Raw genomic sequence first — 20,539 nt, 5'->3', positions numbered from 1 at the left:
AGGGGTGTCGCAGTTGTGTGGGGCGGACTGGTTGGGTTGAGTGCTCTTTACCTTTCCGCCATTATTCATAGGTTTACATGTAATTAAAAGGGCTGCTGACCGAAGGCAGTGCGGCTCTGTCAGCCGGCACGGACACGATGGGCGGAAATGGCCTCCTTCTGCACTGTAAATGTCTCTTTCTATAAGAAATTCAGGAGAAACTACTTGACCCAAAGAGTGACAAGAATTTGGAATGCACTATCACAAGGTAGTTGAGACAAGTAGCAGAGATGCATTTAAGGGGAAGCTAGATAAGCAAACGAGGGAGAAAGGAATAGAAGGATATGCCAATAGGGTTAAATGAAGTGGGGTGGGAGCTAGCTCGTGTGGAGCATAGATGCCGGCATAGATCAGTTGGGCCGAATGGCCTGTTTCTGTGCTACAGACAAGCTGTAATTCTGACGCTCAAGGAGCCCTGAAGTATTCCAAAGTAAAACCTCTATCGATCTGGATGAGCCCTCAGCTGCCATGGACAACAGAAGCTATAAATCCTGGTCACCAATGTATCCAGCTTTTGAGGTCCCTCAAATGACAGGACTAGATTGCACTTCGAAAACACAGGGATTCGATTGTCCAGGACTAGGATCCTGGGTGGCAGCATTCCCATGCCCGGACAACACCTGGAATAGCAATCGGAATAATGTACAGCAGGTCAACTGGGTAAACCACTAGGTTTGGTCTAGCTTGGCTTGTTTCACATGTCAGCCTAGATCCCCTTGCAGCAGTCTAGAGGGAAGTAGACCTGGCAAATCTTGCAAAGTTGGAGCTTTGAAGAAAATTACCCCATGTGCACAATCAAAAGCTACAACCTTCAATCCCAATTATGTAGAGTATAATGAACATGTTGGCTCACTGATTGAATGAATGGTCTTCTTGCACATTGTCATGACTCCCTTCCTCAAAGTCCACCTCCCCATTGCAGGTCAGGGGTGAACCAATTCTGCAGTGGTCCTCTGTAGTGCAGCAAGACAGGAAGGTGCCAAATTAATCCCTTCATTTCTTTGAATAACATGGGAACCAATCCTGACAAGTATATGCAGAGAATCAAGTACCAAATTTGGCAGGTGGATGCACTGCACTTCGAAAATAGACATCTCCAGCAACTGTTATCTCGGCCAGCAATGGTGAGGAATTTACAGCATATACAAGTGTTTCAGGTCTTTTTACTGAGCAGAGTTTTTACATGCTGTCAAACCGCATCATGCAACTGGAATAAAATGTACAGCTATTAGTTGGTCCTGAGTTTACACCCAGGGAAGTACCAGTCAATCCAGAGTGCTGACTGGAATATGAACAAGCTAAAAGCTAATTATGGCAGTCAAACAAGCAAAGGTGTCATTGACATGTAATGGGAAGGTGAAGTTGTGGCATCCATGGGAAAGGGAAGGTTGGATATACAAGGCAAACTCTAGGAAGCTCTATAAATGGGAGGTTCAGGCAGCCACACAAAGCGCTGTTTGTTGCTGACTTGCATTATAAAGGACATCCTCCCTCCCCCATTTAAATTATAAAAACCCCAAGAACAAAATAAGACCAACTAGTGAATATGCTCAGTAACGTAGAACATTTGTCTTTCCTCTGTATCCTGGATGCCTTTTACACATCACTGGGAGGGATGCAGGAAAGAGAAGGGGGCAGAGGAAAGAGATGAGAGTACATCAAAAGTTTACCACCCAACGAAAATATGACTGGGCACTCGCCCACCGAATGATTTCCACAGCCTACTCAACACCAGATGCTGAATACCTCATGAACTACACCATCCAGCTTCTAAATATGCCCATTTTAACAAGACCCTGAAACAATTCCAGTATTGATAATGGCACTGTATACAGCAAAATAATCATTTAATGGCCTGTATTTTACAGCAATAACTATCAGTGCTCACCATTAAGGGTAAATCGGACAGCAACTTCCGGCGCCCAAACGTGCGCAGGTAAACATGGAATTCAAGAAGTTGCAGTCTGACTTTCTGTTTTAATTCGTTCTCGGGATGTGGGCGCGGCTGGCAAGGCCAGCATTTATTACCCGTTCCAAGTTGAGATTGAACAACTGAGTGGCTTGTTGGGCCATTTCAGAGGGTAGTTAAGAGTCAACCACATTGTTGTCATATGGAGTCACGTATAGGCCAGACAGGGTAAGGACAGTAGATTCCCTTCCCTAAAGGACATTAGTGAACCAGATGGGTCTTGACAACAATCTTGTAGCTTCATGGTCACCATTACCGATACTAGTTTTCTTTTTAAAGTTACAGATTTATTCAATTAACCAAATTTAAATTCTCCAGCTGCCATGGTGGGATTTGAACTCATGTGCTGGATCATTAGTCCAGGCCTCTGGATTACTATTCCAGTAAGATAGCAACTATGCTATTGTTCCCTCTGCTCTTCCACAAGCTTCACTCAAACAGTATCTCACCGATAGACTCTGCACTCATACACATGAAGGGCGCGGTACTTACCCACCAGATACCCACTAAATATGCCAGTTGGTCTTGTTTTGTTCACTAGTTGGTCTTATTTTGTTCTTGTGGTTTTTATAATTTAAATGCATTGACTGATACTTACTTCCCTGGGTGCTAACTCGGAACCAACGAACAGCTGTCCATTCAAGTGTAACTGAATTTTTAACGGTGCAATAAAATCTTAATTACTGCCAAACCACCTATCTGGCACTGAACATTTATTTTTACAAGTGGTGTCTCATGCCATCAGATTTTAATTATTGTTGGAAATTTTAAAAATTAAATTACTTTATTTAAAATGTTTTCTGTGTGTCTCTTATCTCTCAATCCCATCTTTCTTTCTCCCTCTTTATTTGGCTTTCTGTACATTATTTTACACAATTAAATATTCTAACTTACACTTCCTGGTTTAGACTGTGTGCCTCAGTAAGGATTCTTTAATCCGATTGGTTGAAGAGACACACTGTTGCTTATCCTGTTCACACATGCCCCAAATACCCTGTAGAGTACGCCATTTTGACTGTCTGATAACAGCAAATCGCAATGTAAAAGCCCACAAGTCTGTGAGCAGCTGCAAACGTAATGAACAATTGCCATTTGTTCGCTGCTGACCGCAAAATCTGGGTCATTAACACAGATAGCAATAGTCTTCAACATTTCAAGCAGTTTTGCTCTTTTAGACTATTTACAAACTTAGCAAGCACTAACGTGGGAGGGGGGGAAATTATTTTTTGCATCGAACACACTGTAAATAACTTATTGTCATCAGCGTTGAAGTGCACATTTACTGTAGAGTAATCGCTAACGCACATTATTTAGGAATTGCCACTGTTCTGAATGATGAATTGCAAGCCTGTAGTTTGACCAAACAGGATCACTGCACGAGTGAGAGAGAGAGAGAGAGAGAGAGAGAGAGAGAGAGAGAGAGAGAGAGAGAAAAAGATTACGCACATGTCATTTAGATAGGAATACTTATGATCATCATCTGCCCTCCAATAAGCTCACTTACTTTTTCCTGTCATTAGGCAATATTGGCTTCAGGAGATTTGTGTATAGCATTTAAATCCCCCTTGCACAGAAACTTGGCAGGACTTCAGTCCCTGCTGTTCTAGACTTTTAAGAAGTAAAACTCTGCACTGAAATTATAGCCACACAACGGAGGGTTGCTACATATACCCAATTCCTACTCCTTGGAAACAGCACTGGTCTTTGTGGTAGATAGGTAAATATAGGACCAAAACAGATTGCGCATCCATTTACCTGAAGCATCCCATAAACTACCACTCAATTGCTCAGTCACTAATATCCATTCCAATTCTCCCACACTCACTGCTCTTTCTCAAGGTTCAATGTAAACTGTGTCCCTCCCTCTTCTAAGATTGAGCCCCTCCCCTGGTTCAAGTATATTCTCAGGGTTCAGTTCATCGATTCAAGAACCACCGCAAAAGCTTGTATAACATTTCCCCCCCCCCCCCCCCCCCCCCCCGGAGTCTGCTCTTCTCCACAGTAACCAATCCTGGATTCATCCACCTCTCCTCATAGCTCAGGTTACTTAACCAACTATCAGTTTGCTAGCCCTTTAACTGTACTGTCTCCAATGCCTGGATATTCTTGCTGAAAAGTAATATCCAGACTGTACAGAGTATCTTGTCCAGATTCATCTTAGAAGGTGGCAGCACCAGTTAACAAAGCGGTTAATAAAGCATATGGGGTCCTGAGCTTTCTAAATAGAGGCATAGAGTACAAACACCAGGAAGTGATGCTAAACCTGCATAAAACACGAGTTCGGCCCCAGCTGCTGTAGTGTGTCCAATTCTGGGCACCACACTTTAGGAAGGACATGAAGGCTTTGGAGGGGGTCCGGAAGAGATTTACTAGAATGGTTCCAGGGATGAGGAACTTCAGTTGTGTGGATAGACTGAAGCAGCTCAGGTTGTTCTCTTTTTGAGAGCAGAGAAGGCGAAGAGGAGATTTGAGAGGTGTTTAACATAATGAAGGATTTAGATAGAGGAAATAAAGAGAAACTGTTTCCAATGGCAGAAGGGTCGATAACCAGAGGGCACAGATTTAAGGTGATTGGTAAAAGAACCAAAGGCATAATGAGGACAAACCTTTTTGCGGGAAGAGTGGTTACAATTTGGAATACACTGCCTGATGAATACAGATTCAATTGTAGCTTTCAAAAGGGTACTGGATAAATACCTGAAGGATAAAATATTGCAGGGATATGGGGAAGAGCAGGGGAGTGGGACTAACTGGATTACTTTTTGAAAGAGCTGGCAGAGTTCATGGGCCAAATGGCCTCCTTCTTTGCTTCTATGATTCCCACTTAAAAGGATTTATTGCTCTATTTTATCCAGCTATTCATTGTTGTACAACGGCTCCACACTGCGCCGTTAATCTTCAGTGAGCTATCCACCAATATCCCCAGGTCCCTTATGGTGCTTTCTGTAGCCTACAGCCATTTAGTTTATTTGCCAACCATTGTTCCTCCTATTAATATTTCCCAAGAAGTGCTAAATAACTGGAGAGAGCTGTACTCTCCTAAAGATAAACACAAACAACTCAGCAAGTCAAAGGGTATTTCAGTTAGTTAAACTGTAAACTCAGTACTTGATTAGATTTTAAAAATTATCCAGTACAGAAGATGAAAGCACATTAGGTTACTTTTGAAACACCAAGTACATCTCTCCCAATTGACCTCAGAACTGACAAAAGTCAAATTAATTTTCTTTTTACCAACATCTAAGTGAGCTTTTGCTATATTTTGTGGAGGCGATCAGTAGTAGGGGTTAATTTTAAATCTTCCATCTTGAGAGAGAGAGAGAGAGAGAGAGCAAACGATAGGACCAAATATGTTACTTACCCCCTTTTTATCAATGGTTTCATAGCTGACTGAAAAGTTAGCTGAGAATTCAGCCAACAAACATGTATTATTTCCAGCTTTCACCTCAAATCTTCTTGTTAATGCAACCTGTACAAAACCTGCATAAAGAAAATTATGTAATAAAAAAATGGACAATTTTGAAACACTCAACAGAAGGTGACATCTGGAAACACTTGACAGAAGGTAACGGCTAGATACTCGGGTCTGCCATAGATACCCACGGTTCAGTAGCACCAGTCACTCCAGCAGACTCAGCATTTATTTTTAAAGGGTGGTGACTCTCACTCCCCTCTTATCCACTTGAATGAGTGTACCCCAGCAACATTGCATCTCCTTATGACCTGAATCAGGTATTTGTTTATTTCATATGACTGCTTCTTCAATCTCTTCAAAGAACATAAGAACATAAGAACATAAGAATTAGGAACAGGAGTAGGCCATCTAGCCCCTCGAGCCTGCTCTGCCATTCAAAAAGATCATGGCTGATCTAGCCGTGGACTCAGCTCCACTTACCCGCCCGCTCCCCATAACCCTTAAGTCCCTTATTGGTTAAAAATCTATCAATCTGTGATTCGAATACATTCAATGAGCTAGCCTCAACTGCTTCCTTGGGCAGAGAATTCCACAGATTCACAAACCTCTGGGAGAAGAAATTCCTTCTCAACTCGGTTTTAAATTGGCCCCCCCATATTTTGAGGCTGTGCCCCCTAGTTCTAGTCTCCCCGACCAGTGGAAACAACCTCTCTGCCTCTATCTTGTCTATCCCTTTCATGATTTTAAATGTTTCTATAAGATCACCCCTCATCCTTCTGAACTCCAACAAGTAAAGACCCAGTCTACTCAATCTATCATCATAAGGTAACCCCCTCATCTCCGGAATCAGCCTAGTGAATCGTCTCTGTACCCCCTCCAAAGCTAGTATATCCTTCCTTAATTAAGGTGACCAAAACTGCATGCAGTACTCCAGGTGTGGCCTCAGCAATACCCTGTACAGTTGCAGCAGGACCTCCCTGCTTTTGTACTCCATCCCTCTCGCAATGAAGGCCAACATTCCATTCGCCTTCCTGATTACCTGCTGCACCTGCAAACTAACTTTTTGGGGAGCGGGTAGGTCTGAGGGCCTCCTCGTAGGACTGCTCCTGGGCACGGCCAAGGGTGTCATCAGCCGATCCAGGCAGCGGGCAGTCGAGGGGGTCGTTCAGCCAGACTGCCTGCCTCTCTTCCGTGCATACATCCGGTCCAGGGTGTCCCTGGAGATGGAGCACGCGGTGTCCACCGGTGCGCTCGTGGCCTTCCGCGAGAGGTGGGCACCGGAGGGACTGGAGTGCATCATCACGCCCGGCAACCAAATTTTAATTTGATTTTATGTTTTTAAGTTAATTTGTTTTAATTGCCGGTGCTTTTAGTGTCCCCCTCCCCTTTTATAGGGGGCACTTGGAGAAAAAATATGTTTTTGTGCCCAAAAAAAACCACAAAAAAAAAAATAAAAGGGCCTGTAAATGTTTGGTGTTTCCCCCAGATCGGGGGGGGCACGGTTTAATGTTTTTTGTTTACTCCCAAAAAGAGTTTCATGCACAAGGACCCTCAGGTCCCTCTGCACCGCAGCATGTTGTAATTTCTCCCCATTCAAATAATATTCCCTTTTACTGTTTTTTTTTCCCTCCCAAAGTGGATGACCTCACATTTTCCGACATTGTATTCCATCTGCCAAACCTTAGCCCATTCGCTTAACCTATCTAAATCTCTTTGCAGCCTCTCTGTCTCCTCTACACAACCCGCTTTCCCACTAATCTTTGTGTCATCTGCAAATTTTGTTACACTACACTCTGTCCCCTCTTCCAGGTCATCTATGTATATTGTAAACAGTTGTGGTCCCAGCACCGATCCCTGTGGCACACCACTAACCACCGATTTCCAACCCGAAAAGGATCCATTTATCCCGATTCTCTGCTTTCTGTTGGCCAGCCAATTCTCGATCCATGCTAATACATTTCCTCTGACTCCGCGTACCTTTATCTTCTGCAGTAACCTTTTGTGTGGCACCTTATCGAATGCCTTTTGGAAATCTAAATACACCACATCCATCGGTACACCTCTATCTACCATGCTCGTTATATCCTCAAAAAATTCCAGTAAATTAATTAAACATGATTTCCCCTTCATGAATCCATGTTGTGTCTGCTTGATTGCACTATTCCTATCTAGATGTCCCACTATTTCTTCCTTAATAATAGCTTCAAGCATTTTCCCCACTACAGATGTTAAACTAACCGGCCTATAGTTACCTGCCTTTTGTCTGCCCCCTTTTTTAAAAACAGAGGCGTTACATTAGCTGCTTTCCAATCCGCTGGTACCTCCCCAGAGTCCAGAGAATTTTGGTAGATTATAACAAATGCATCTGTTATAACTTCCGCCATCTTTTTTAATACCCTGGGATGCATTTCGTCAGGACCAGGGGACTTGTCTACCTTGAGTCCCATTAGCCTGTCCAGCACTACCTCTCTAGTGACAGTGATTGTCTCAAGGTCCTCCCTTCCCACATTCCCGTGACCAGCAATTTTTGGCATGGTTTTTGTGTCTTCCACTGTGAAGACCGAAGCAAAATAATTGTTTAAGGTCTCAGCCATTTCCACATTTCCCATTATTAAATCCCCCTTCTCATCTTCTAAGGGGCCAACATTTACTTTAGGCACTCTCTTCCGTTTTATATATCGGTAAAAGCTTTTACTATCTGTTTTTATGTTTTGCGCAAGTTTACGTTCGTAATCTATCTTTCCTTTCTTTATTGCTTTCTTAGTCATTCTTTGCTGTCGTTTAAAATTTTCTCAATCTTCTAGTTTACCACTAACCTTGGCCACATTATACGCATTGTTTTTTAAATTTGATCCTCTCCTTTATTTCCTTGGTTATCCACAGCCGATTATCCCTTCTCTTACCACCCTTCTTTTTCACTGGAATATATTTTTGTTGAGCACTATGAAAGAGCTCCTTAAAAGTTCTCCACTGTTCCTCAATTGTGCCACCGTTTAGTCTGTGTTCCCAGTCTACTTTAGCCAACTCTGCCCTAATCCCACTTTAGTCCTCTTTGTTTAAGCATAGTATGCTCGTTTGAGACACTACTTCCTCACCCTCAATCTGTATTACAAATTCAACCATACTGTGATCACTCATTCCGAGAGGATCTTTTACTAGGAGATCGTTTATTATTCCTGACTCATTACACAGGACCAGATCTAAGATAGCTTGCTCCCTTGTAGGTTCTGTAACATACTATTCTAAGAAACAATCCCGTATGCATTCTATGAATTCCTCCTCCAGGCTACCCCGTGCGATTTGATTTGACCAATCGATATGTAGATTAAAATCCCCCATGATTACTGCCGTTTCTTTTTCCCATGCCTCCATTATTCCCTTGATTATTGTCCGCCCCACTGTGAAGGTAAACAGAGTTAACATTTGGCAAAGCATGATACGTATTAAGCTCCTTTATTTCATAGCAAGCAAGCGTACAGAGCATTAGTGAATTGTCTTCCATGACTTAAATAGGTTTTTTGCTACTCCAGAATTTCTGACTTCAAACCTCCCTGAAATATTTGCAGTTCTCTTCAAAACTGACTGCCCCAAGTCTGCCCAGTTCAAAAAGCCCGTCTCTGCCTGTGTCCCTCTTTCCTTTTTATCCTCACCTTCAGAGAAACAGCAATCAAAAAAGCTAATGGAATGTTGGCCTCGATCTCAAGTGGGAGAAAGTTATGCTTTAGTAGTATCGAGCCTTGGTCAGATCCCATCGTGAGTACTGCACTGCACCTCAAGGAGGATATATTGGCCTTGGTGGGGGCACAGCGCAGATTCACCGGAATGATACCGGGGCTTAGACAGTAAAATTACGAGGGCAGGATGTGTAAACGTGGCTTGTATTTCCTTGAATATAGTAGATTGAGAGGTGATGTGAGCGAGGTGTTGAAAATGTTAAAAGGATTCAATAGGGTAGTTACACAGAAACTATTTCCTACGAAGGGAGCATCATGAATGAGGAGACAATCTTAAAATTAGAGCCAGGCCATTTAGGAGGGAAATCAAGAAGCACTTTTTCCATACAAAGGGCAGCAGAAATTTGGAATTCTCTCCCCAAAAGGCTGTGGATGCTGGGACACTGGAACCTTCAAGACAGAGATCGATAGATTTTGTAGGCTAGGGTATCAAGGAATATGGAGCCATGATGGGTAGATGGTGTTGAGATACAGATCAGCCATGATCTAACTGAATGATGGAGCAGGCACAGGGGGCTGAATGGCCTATTCCTGTTCCTATAATCAATTGTCTATCCAACACAGTGGATCTGAAGTGTTTTTTCATTTACCCAGACAAGTGAAGGAATCACGTGTAGTGTTTGGGTAAAACTACTTTCTATCGGTGCCTTATTTTATAAAAATGAGAATATTCTTTGCTTAAAAAAAAATCCTGTGTAAAGTCCAAAGATTCCCAAATGTGACAGTAATGCTCAACAGAAGACAATACCTCAAAGCACTACTCTACAGCAAGTAATACCTTGAAAAATAATGTGAATCAAAAGATATATAGGTGAGAAACAAGATACAAATGAAAAAGACTGAAACAAAACTTGCATGGAAGGCTAGTCACAGCAACTTCCTTGCAGAGACTGTCACCCCTACAAAAGGTGAACAATTTGTACATGTATAGTGCCTTTAACAGAGATCCAAAGGCAGTTTACAAGGGAGAAATGGTTAAGAGATTGCAAAGTTTGAGGACTTTACAGGTGCAGAAGAGAAGCAAAGCAGAGGGATTTAGCGACAGTTCCAAAGAGTAGGTCAAACAAAGCTGATGACTGTGTTGCAAATGGTAGAGCGGAGGCCAGAATCTGTAGACTGAAGAGCACAGGTTAGGATGGAGCACTGGATGAGGTTGAACATGTCAGGACTTATAACTGAGGTTGAGGATTTTAAATTTATATGTTGGAAGATAGAAGAATCTGTAGACTGAAGAGCACAGGTTAGAATGGAGCACTGGATGAGGTTGAACATGTCAGGACTTATAACTGAGGTTGAGGATTTTAAATTTATATGTTGGAAGATAGGGAGTGACAGCCAAGGATCACTGCAGGATGCAGGCAGTAGAGTTTTGCATGAACTGCAGTTTTAGTGAGAAAGGCACTGGAAAGGTAGAACCTGGAGATAACAAAAGCATGGATGAACATTGCAACAATATTAGAGGTAAAAGTGGTCTTGGTGATGGATAAAACACAGTTTGTTCAAGATCAAACAGGTTTTGTACCATTTGACTCAGCCTGAGTAACCAGCTGGGAAGAGGGAGTGGAATTAGCATCCAAGTAGAATTTTTGGCAGATGCTGAATAAGCTGGCTTTAATCTTCCCAATGCTTAATTGGAGGAAGCTCTGGCTCATCCATGACTTGATAACTATGCCTATGGACAATGTTACTGACAATGACAACAATTATGCAGACATTATCACCTAAACCATGTCTGAGAACTATTTTTCTCTTGCTTGTAAGGAGTGGAGAATTAGCTCCAACATCCTGCAGTCATAACTTTTTCCTGGGATTCTAGAAAGCATTAATGGAAGGAGTTTGTCTCACGAGAAACTTCTGAAAATCTGCAATTCACATTCCTGCAATCTGAGCTTCCTACGGAAATAAGCACCGAATACACCCGCAATAAGGGTGCCCCAAGTAGGTCAAGAGATCAAAGGAATTAACTTTCCTTGCATGACTTCTTGGATGATTTCAAAATTTTGCTTGCATGATTTCAAAATTTGCAGATGACGCAAAACTCAGAAATGTAGTAAACAATGAGGATATTAATAGACGTCAGGAGGACATAGATTGGTGAAATGGGCAGATGAAATTTAACGGAGAGAAGTGTTAAGTAACACATTTTGGAATGAAGGATACAAAGACAATACAAGCTAAAATGGTACAATTCTAAAGGGGTGCAGGAACAGAGAGACGCAAGAATGTATGTACAGAAATCTGGTGGCAGGACAAGTTGGGAAGCTGTTAAAAAAGCATATGAACATAAGAAATAGGAGCAGGAGTAGGCCATACGGCTCTTTGAGCCTGCTCCGCCATTTAATAAGATCATGGCTGATCTGATCATGGACTCAGCGCCACTTCCCCGCCCGCTCCCCATAACCCCTTATTCTCTTATCGTTTAACGGTCCTTGGCTTTAGTATTAGAGGTATAGAGTTCAAAAGCAAGGAAGTTATGCTAAACCTTAAAACACTGGTTAGGCCGCAGCCAGAGTATCATGTCCAATTCTGCGCTTTTGGAAAAATGTCAAGGCCTTGAGAGGCTGCAGAACGTAAGAACATAACAATTAGCAGGAGTAGGCCATACTCAAGCCTGCTCAGCCATTCAATATGACAGATCTTCGACCTCAACTCCACATTCCTGTCCTGTCATGCCCATATCCCTAGATTCCTCAAGTCCAAAAATCTAGCTGTTTCAGCCTCGAATATACTTAACGATTCAGCATCCACAGCTCTTTGGGACAGAGGATTCCAAAGATTCTCAACCCTGAGTGAAGAAATTACTCATCTCAGTCTTAAAAGGCCCACCCCCTTATCAGACTATGCCCCTTAGTTCTAGACTCTCCAGCCAGCATCTGTCCTGTCAATTCCCCTCAGAATCTTAAATGTTTCAATGAGATCACCCCTCATTCTTCTAATCTCCAGACAGCGTAGGCCCAATCTACCCAATCTCTCCTCACAGGACAACCCTCATCCTAGGAATGAAATCTAGTGAACTTTTGTTGCACTGACTCCAAGGTAAGTACATCCTTTCTTAGATAAGGGAGACCAAAACTGTGCACAGTACTCCAGGTATGGTCTCACTGAACAATTGCAGCAAGACTTCCTTACTTTTGTAGTCCAACCCTCACTATAAAGGCCATTTACCTTCCTAACTGCTTGCTGTACCTGTACGCTAACTTTGTGTTTCTTGTACTAGGACACCTAAATCATGAAGGGGTCAGGAGAAACTGTTTCCAGTAGCAGAAGGATCAGTATCTGTTTTTAGAAAGGGTTGCAAGCCCTACTTGCTCCAAAGCAGAGCTGTGTGAAGAACGATTCGGAAATGCTTCCTCCCCGTCGGGAAATTGAAACCCAGTCTCCCGCGTGATAGGCGGGGATACTCACCACTATACTCACGAGGTATTGGATCAGTAACCAGAGGACACAGATGTACGGTAATTGGCAAACAAACCAGAGGCGACATGAGGGGAAAAATATTTACGCAGCGAGTTGTGATGATCTGGAATGCACTCCCTGAAAGGGTGGTGGAAACAGATTCAATAGCAACTTTCAAAAGGGAATTGGATACTTGAAAGGGAAAAATGTGCAGGGCCATGGGGAAAGAGCAAGGGCGTGGGTCTAATTAGATAGCTCTTCAAAAGAGCCAGCACAGGCAATATGGACCAAATGGCCTCCTTCTATCATTCTATGAAGTCAGGTTTAATTGAGGATAGGCAGACTATTCCCAAGCACTTCTAAACACGGAAGTTCTCCAAATATACAATAGCGATTCCAGAAAGCACCAAGTCCACATTGGATGGTGGTCCTTAAGGATGCCACTGGAGGCACAATGATGAAGTAGTTGAAGGATGAATTCTGAAAAAAGTTCTGAAAATTACTCCTTCAGAGACAGGATATTCTATAAACCCTGCTTAATGCAGTCTGTCCAAGGACAATAAATCGACACAACTATACTGTGTCACTTTTTGAAAAGGCTCAAGTACTTTGACTGAAGTAGTTAAATCAAGCGTACATAACTGACGGCTCGTACCATGCAGTGCTTGATCGGGACACGATTTCTGCCCTTTGTGCTACATTTTTAAAAATAGTGATGGAATTCTGATTGAAACAAGTAACTTCCGTGAGAAACAATGACTGGAACACTAGTTTTAGGTCTATTGAGTTTCAGTTCTATCAGCAGTGCTGGAGAATGAAGGAAACCTTTCAACATTTAACAGTGACGGTAGCAAGCCGAAGATTTTATGGTAGAGATTTTTACTTTAACAGACCAAATTAAATAAAGGTGGTTAAATATTTTAAAAGAAAAGTTATGTTGCATTACGGTAGCATATAAGTTATGAATGTGGCCCCAACTCAATAGTGTCAAGCACTGCATTATTCCTTTCAATGTACATGCCAATTAGAACTTTTGTAAATTGTATAAAATAGTTGGGAGTTTTTTTTGGAGAGATTACAGTGCAGATTCTGACAAGTAGAAAGTGATATACGTATGGTGGACATTAGTGCAAGACTGCTGAAAATGGGGACAAGATATGCTGTGGGAAAAGCAAACGAACAGTATAGGGTTAAAATTCAAAACATGGCAATTCTTAAGACAGAAGCTTCTATTTCAAAGACTGCAAGCCTGATGGAACAAGATAATACTGCTTCTGTTGTCATTGATTGATTTACAGTGATTGCGAATCCAAGTCAGAAACATTGCAGGAGAAAACCATAATAGATAGTCCATTTTTGTCTGATTTCACTTCTGTAAAGCGCCAAGGGGTGATTTTCTACGTTAGTGGGTGCTATCTAAATACAAGTTGTGGTTGTCAAAGCCTTATTCACCTTTCTGGAGTCTCATCGGTACTCTCTCAGTTACTGACAGTCACAAGTATGATCAAAACTCCCATTAATTTAGCATGGATCACATCAAAATATGCAATTTGTATGGCCATTTAACTGATGCGATTTATCCACTCACACCAAACTAAGTTGTCATATTATACAACTCCATAACTTGCCATAATCGAAGAATTCTTCTAAATTTACCATTTCACACTTGCAAGATTCTAAGTCCAGAAGTCACAGTTTAGCTAGCTCATCAAGATAAACCTCACACGTAAGCATGAGGCTGACCATATCCCACTCGTGATTTCTGTGCTTGTGAAATAGCGGCTTGGTGTCCCTTATGGAGAAATTTCTCATGTTTGGCCAAGACCTTCCATACTTTAAACTAATAATTGTACACTCAAGCCCGACAAGATCTGTTAACAAATGCTCAGCTTCTTGAATCTACATTTTACAGAACTATAGGCTTTTGCAACACCAATAACCATTTTCACAATGCCCTTAGCAGAGAAAGTGGGCAGCAAATGAATTCAAAAACATAAGATAAAAAAAGGACAATCAACTTACCATAAAATACAAAAGAGCACAAAGAGAGGGAGGCAGGGACGGACAACCGGCAGGAGAAGAGGAAGGGTCGAGGAGGAAAGAACGAGCAGGGGCAGGGAGTGAGGGGGTAGAAGAGCATGGAGGGATGGGATGTGGAAGTGGGGAGTGAAGAAAGAGACAAGAGCGCGAGCGAGAAAGAGCACTTGAGTAAGCAAGAGAAAGATGAAGGGGGAGAGAGAGAAAAAAAAAGATTGGTCGAGAGATAGCCCCACACTGACCAGATCCAGAATACACCAGGCAGGGGGTAAAGATTAATCCTATGGCAGATTCATCAGGTAGGTGGCAAGGTTACCTTGCTACCACGGCTCAGATTAAGCCAGGGGTTACCCACCCCAGCTCAGATTACACTGGGGAGGGGGGGTGAGGGTTACCCACCCCGGCTCAGATTATACTGGGGTGGGGGGGGGGGTGAGGGTTACCCACCCCAGCTCAGATTACATTGGGGGGTGAGGGTTACCTCCCCTACTCAATACTTTACTTCCAATTTCCACCCTTCCCTCACTTTCACATGGCACACCTGACTCTTCCCTTCCTCCACTTTTGGGGATGGGCTACCGACCAATATCCACTATAAGCTCACCCACGGTTACCTTGAATACACTCCCTCCCACCCTATTTCTTGCAAGGACTCCATTCCATTCTCCTCGTTTCCCGATCTGTCACATCTGTTCGGACGATGCCACCTTCGACACCAGTACATCCAATTGGTCTTCCTTTTTCTTCATGCAAGTGCAGGAGATGCAACACCTGCCCTTTTACTTCTTCCCTTCCCACCGTTCAGGGCCCCAAACACTCCTTCCAGGTGAAACAGCGATTTATTTGTACTTGTTTCAATTTAGTATACTGTATTCGCTGCTCACAATGTGGTCTCCTCTACATTGGGGAGACCAAATGCAGATTGGGTGACCACTTTGCAGAACGCCTCCGCTCAGTCCGCAACTTGACACCTGTCACTTTAATTCTCTGCTCCACTCCCACTGACCTCCTGCACTGTTCCAATGAAGCCTAATGCAAGCTCGAGTAACAGCACCTTGCCTTTCGATCAGACACTTTACAGTCTTCTGCTCTCAACATAGAATTCAACAATTACAGACCATAACTTCGGCCCATATTTTATCAGATGGCAGCTGTTGATTCTGTCATTCCCATTTATATCTCTTTTAGACTCATTTTTGTTCTTTACTTGCCCTATTACGATCGCCTTTTGCCTCGCACCATCATCCCTTTTGTCATTTAATGAATCCTGGTTTCCACTTGATCACAGACTGTTTTTTCCTGCCTCTGCACTCACTTAAAACCTATTACATCTCTAATTTTTTCCAGTTCTGACGAAGGGTCGTCAACCTGAAACGTTAACTCTGTCTCTACAGATGCTGCCTTACCAGCTGAGTGTTTCCAGCATTATTTGTTTCTATTTCAGATCAAAGCAGCAGCAGCAATTTTCATTTTTGTTTTTGCCAGGGTAAAATTACACTAGGGGGCAAAGGTCACCCCACAATCAAGCATGAGCACATCTGTTCTCTTCCCCCGCACACCCACCCCAAAAAGGGGGTTGGGTGATTATCCCTTTTTATAGAGGTTGAGTAGACTAGACCTATGCTCTCTAGAGTTTAGAAGAATGAGGGGTGATCTGATTGAAACATACAAAATTCTTACAGGGCTTGACAGGGTCGATGCAGGGAGGATGTTTCCTCTGGTTGGGGAGTCTAGAACCAGGGGTCACAGTCTTAGAATAAGGGGTCAGCCATTAAGGGTGAGGAGGAACTTCTTCACTCAGAGGGTGGTGAACCTGTGGAATTCTCTATCCGAGGATTGGGGAGGCGCAGTCTTTTGAGTATATTCAAGACAGAGGTGGATATTAAGGATCTTGATGACTGCGGAGTAGTGCTATGTGGCGAGGACAGGCTAGTGGAGGACCTTTGTGTTACGGATATTTAGCGTAAGGCCGCCAAAGACCACCCTGTGGACAAAGTGCATCCGGGAGGGCGCTGAGCACCTAGAGTCTCATCGCTGAGAGCATGCAAAAATCAAGCGCAGGCAGCGGAAAGAGCGTGCGGCAAATCTGTCCCACCCTCTCTTTCCCTTAACGACTATCTGTCCCACTGTGACAGGGACTGTGGTTCTCGTATTGGATTGTTCAGCCACCTAAGGACTCGTTTTAAGAGTGGAAGCAAATCTTCCTCGAATCCGAGGGACTGCCTATGATGATGATATTCCAGATCCCGAACTACATCCTGAAGGGTGGAAGATGTCGGTGCGTGGATTTTTAAAAAAATGTGTGGTGGCCGTTGCACACCAGCCACCACACGGGCTTGACAGAGCTAGGCCTTAAGGATTAACCAAGACGACTGGAGACCTGCTCTGCTACACAGACCTAGTGAGCACATATATCGGAGTGTGGGCTGGACCGTGCTGCCCCTGAGCCCTCGCCTCTTGTGGGGTCTTTTTAACCCCCCCACCCCCCACAGCTTGCCAATTTTCTCCTCTCCCCCAAGATGCAGTCTCCCTCGCTGGACTGAGGTTTCTCAGGTACCAGCCTGTTGTGCTGCGCCTCACCTTCATTTATGTTCAAGACGGAGGTTAAGCTCAATGCTCGAGGAACAGCACCTCATCGCTCGAGGAACAGCACCTCATCTTTCGATTAGGCACTTTGCAGCTTTTTGGACTCAACATAGATTTTAACAATTTCAAACCATAACCTCTGCCCTTATTTTTTTTCTTTCTCACGGCAGCTGTTGATTCTGCCATCTCCATTTACACCCTATCGAGACTAATCTTTTGTTTCTTAACTTGTCCCATTACCATCTCCTTTTGCCTTGCAGCATCATCCCCTTTGTCTCTTAATCTCTTCTGCCTTCCATCCTATCACAGACCTTCCATTTTGTTCCTTCTCCTCCACGCTCCCCCCCCTTTCCCTGCCCTCACACTTGCTTAAAAACCTGTTACATCTCTAACTTTTTCCAGTTCTGACACGAAGGTCATCAACCTGAAACATTAATACTGTTTCTCTCGCCACGGTGGGGAAGAGCCAGTTTAAAGCCCTTCCGCCACGGTAAACCCAGGGGATGGAATCAGTATAAAACTCCTTTTGGGCTGCAATGGTAAACCTTTTGTATACATAGGTGTTTGCAGATGATGGTGCTCTATGTAGTGTCATGTATAATGCAAGTTCTGTTGCGTAATGCATGTTGGAAAGAAATGTAACTGCACCCTCACTGTGTACCGTATGGTGACACATGAAATGTAACTTGAGGAAAGTACCACAATGTATCCTGGATTGTATGAATCGTACCTTGAAATGTAAAGTAATGTATTGAACGGAACTGCGGTCAGCATCCAAATGTAATGTATGGAATTGCTGACCGCATCCAAATGTACTGAACTGCTTTTGAATGTATTGTGCAAATTTTTATATGAATAAAGTATATTTTGAAATTTAAAAAAAACTGTTTCTCACCACAGATGCTGCCTGACCTGCTGAGCATTTTCTGTTTTTATTATTAAATAAGCTAACTGTGATGTGTGCGCACTAGGCCCGTGCAGCAGAGCAGGTCTCCAATCGTCCTGGTTAACACTTGCCACTGGATAAAGGCCGAGCTCGGTCAAGCCCGTGTGGTGGCTGGTGTGCAACGGTCACCACACGTTAAAAAAAATCCACACAGGCATCTTCCACCCCCTCAATTGGAGTTCAGGACTGGAACATTGGGTCCTTCATTGAAATATCTGTGAACTCGTGGAAGCAAGTCATCCTCGTTCGAGGACTGCCTAGAAAAGGAGGACATTCTGGCTATTGAGGGAGTGCAGCGAAGGTTCACCAGACTGATTCCCGGCATGGCTGGACTGATATGAGGAGTACTGGATCAACTGGGCCTTTATACATTGGAGTTAAGGAGGATGAGAGGGGATCTCATAGAAACATAAAATTCTGACGGGACGGGACAGGTTAGATGCGGGTAGATTGTTTCCAATGTTGGGGAAGTCCAGAACCAGGGGACACAGTCTTAGGATAATGGGTAGGCCATTTAGGACTGAGATGAGGAGAAGCTTCTTCACTCAGAGTTGTTAACCTGTAGAATTCTCTGCCGCAGAGAGTTGTTGATGCCAGTTCATTGGATATATTCAAGAGGGAGTTAGACATGGCCCTTACGGCTAAGGGGATCAAGGGGTATGGAGAGAAAGCAGGAAAGGGGTACTGAGGGAATGATCAGCCATGATCTTATTGATTGGTGGTGCAGGATCGATCGGTGTACTGCTGCACCTATTTTCTATGCTTCTATGAAACATAGAAAATAGGTGCAGTAGGCCATTCGGCCCTTCGAGCCTGCACAACCATTCAATATGATCACGGCTGATCATGTAACTTCAGTACCCCATTCCTGCTTTCTCTCCATACCCCTTGATCCCCTTAGCCACAAGGGCCACATCTAACTCCCTTTTGAATATATTTAATGAACTGGCCTCAACAACTTTCTGTGGTACAGAATTCCACAGGTTCACAACTGAGTGAAGAAGTTTCTCCTCATCTCGGTCCTAAATGGCTTACCCCTTATCCTTACAGTGTGACCCCTGGTTTTGGACTTACAATATCGGGAACATTCTTCCTGCATCTAACCTGTCCAATCCCTTCAGAATTTTATATGTTTCTATGAGATCCCCTCATCTTTCTAAATTCCAGTGAATATAAGCCTAGTCAATCCAGTCTTCCTTCATATGTCAGTACAGCCATCCCAGGAATCGGTCTGGTGAATCTTCGCTGCACTCCCTCAATAGCAAGAATGTCATTCCTCAGATTAGGAGACCAAAACTGAACACAATATTCCAGATGAGGCCTCATCAAGGCCCTGTACAACTGCAGTAAGACCTCCCTGCTCCTATACTCAAATCCTCTCACTATGAAGGCCAACATGCCATTTGCCTTCTTCACAACCTGCTGTACCTGTATGCCAACTTTCAATGACTGACGAACCATGACACCTAGGTCTCGTTACACCTCCCCTTTATCTAATCTGCCACCATTCAGCTAATGTTCTACCTTCCTATTTTTGCCACCAAAGTGGATAACCTCACATTTATCTACATTATACTTCATCTGCCATGCATTTGCCCACTCACCTAACCTGTCCAAGTCACCCTGCATAATGGGATATTAAGGGAATCAAGAGGTTATGGGGATAGTGCAGGAAAGTGGAGTTGAGGTGGAAGATCAGCCATGATCTCACTGAATGGCGGAGCAGGCTCGAGGTGCCGACTCCTTACATTGTTCTGTACACAGCGCGAGCAAACCCGCGGCTCGCGTTCTCGATCATTCTAGGCCTCACGTGACGGCGACGCACATGACCAACCCCCACCCCACTGCGCGGCGGCCGGGCTTCCTCCTCAGCAACTGCCCGCCGAGAGCTCCCCCCGACCCATCCTCACCCAAACCCAGAGAACCGGCCGTCAACAAGCGCTCGGCCCCCACCCCTCTTCTCTCCGCTTCACAACCGCGCACTGTGGCCTACCCGACTCAGCCCGAGCCCGCGTCAACCCCCACCACACACGGTAGCCACAGTTACACGCCGACAGGCCCGCGGCCCAGCGACAGACGCACCGCCGGCTTACCGAGCAGGAGTAGAGGGCCGAAGAGGCGGCGGGAGACAGCGCGGATCATGGCGGAGAATAGTGAGAGAGGAGGAGGCCGGTTGGATGTCAGACAACAGCTGCAACTCGAGCCACCGCTCATGTGACCCGATTGCATCATCGGGGCGGGGCCAGCCGGCTGTCAATCATCCAGTGAGAGAAAAAAAACAGACGCCAAGAGTTGCATTTCCACAGCGCCTGTCACAACCCAAAGGCTCCCTTTGCAGTCGATAACGTACTTCTGAAGTGCAATGGAGCAAAATTCAGCAACTCATTTGCGCACAGCAAGATCCCACAAACAGCACT

The 20,539-nt window shown here is 44.0% G+C and overlaps 1 protein-coding gene across 1 annotated transcript in view; it reads right to left on the bottom strand.

The window, feature by feature from the left end:
* Positions 1 to 20,336, bottom strand: part of lamp1a (lysosomal associated membrane protein 1a) — a 53,252-nt gene extending 32,916 nt beyond the window's left edge. The window contains exons 1-2 of the mRNA XM_070894138.1: positions 20,216 to 20,336; positions 5,370 to 5,488 (exon numbers count right to left, since the gene is read on the bottom strand). Of these exons, the coding sequence (XP_070750239.1) occupies positions 5,370 to 5,488; positions 20,216 to 20,336 (240 nt within the window). The remainder of the gene's footprint in view (positions 1 to 5,369; positions 5,489 to 20,215) is intronic.
* Positions 20,337 to 20,539: the final 203 nt, after the last annotated feature.

The sequence above is a fragment of the Pristiophorus japonicus genome, chromosome 11 (assembly GCF_044704955.1).
Source record: "Pristiophorus japonicus isolate sPriJap1 chromosome 11, sPriJap1.hap1, whole genome shotgun sequence".
Lineage (NCBI taxonomy): Eukaryota > Metazoa > Chordata > Chondrichthyes > Pristiophoridae > Pristiophorus > Pristiophorus japonicus.
This window is presented reverse-complemented; position numbering and strand designations above follow the sequence as displayed.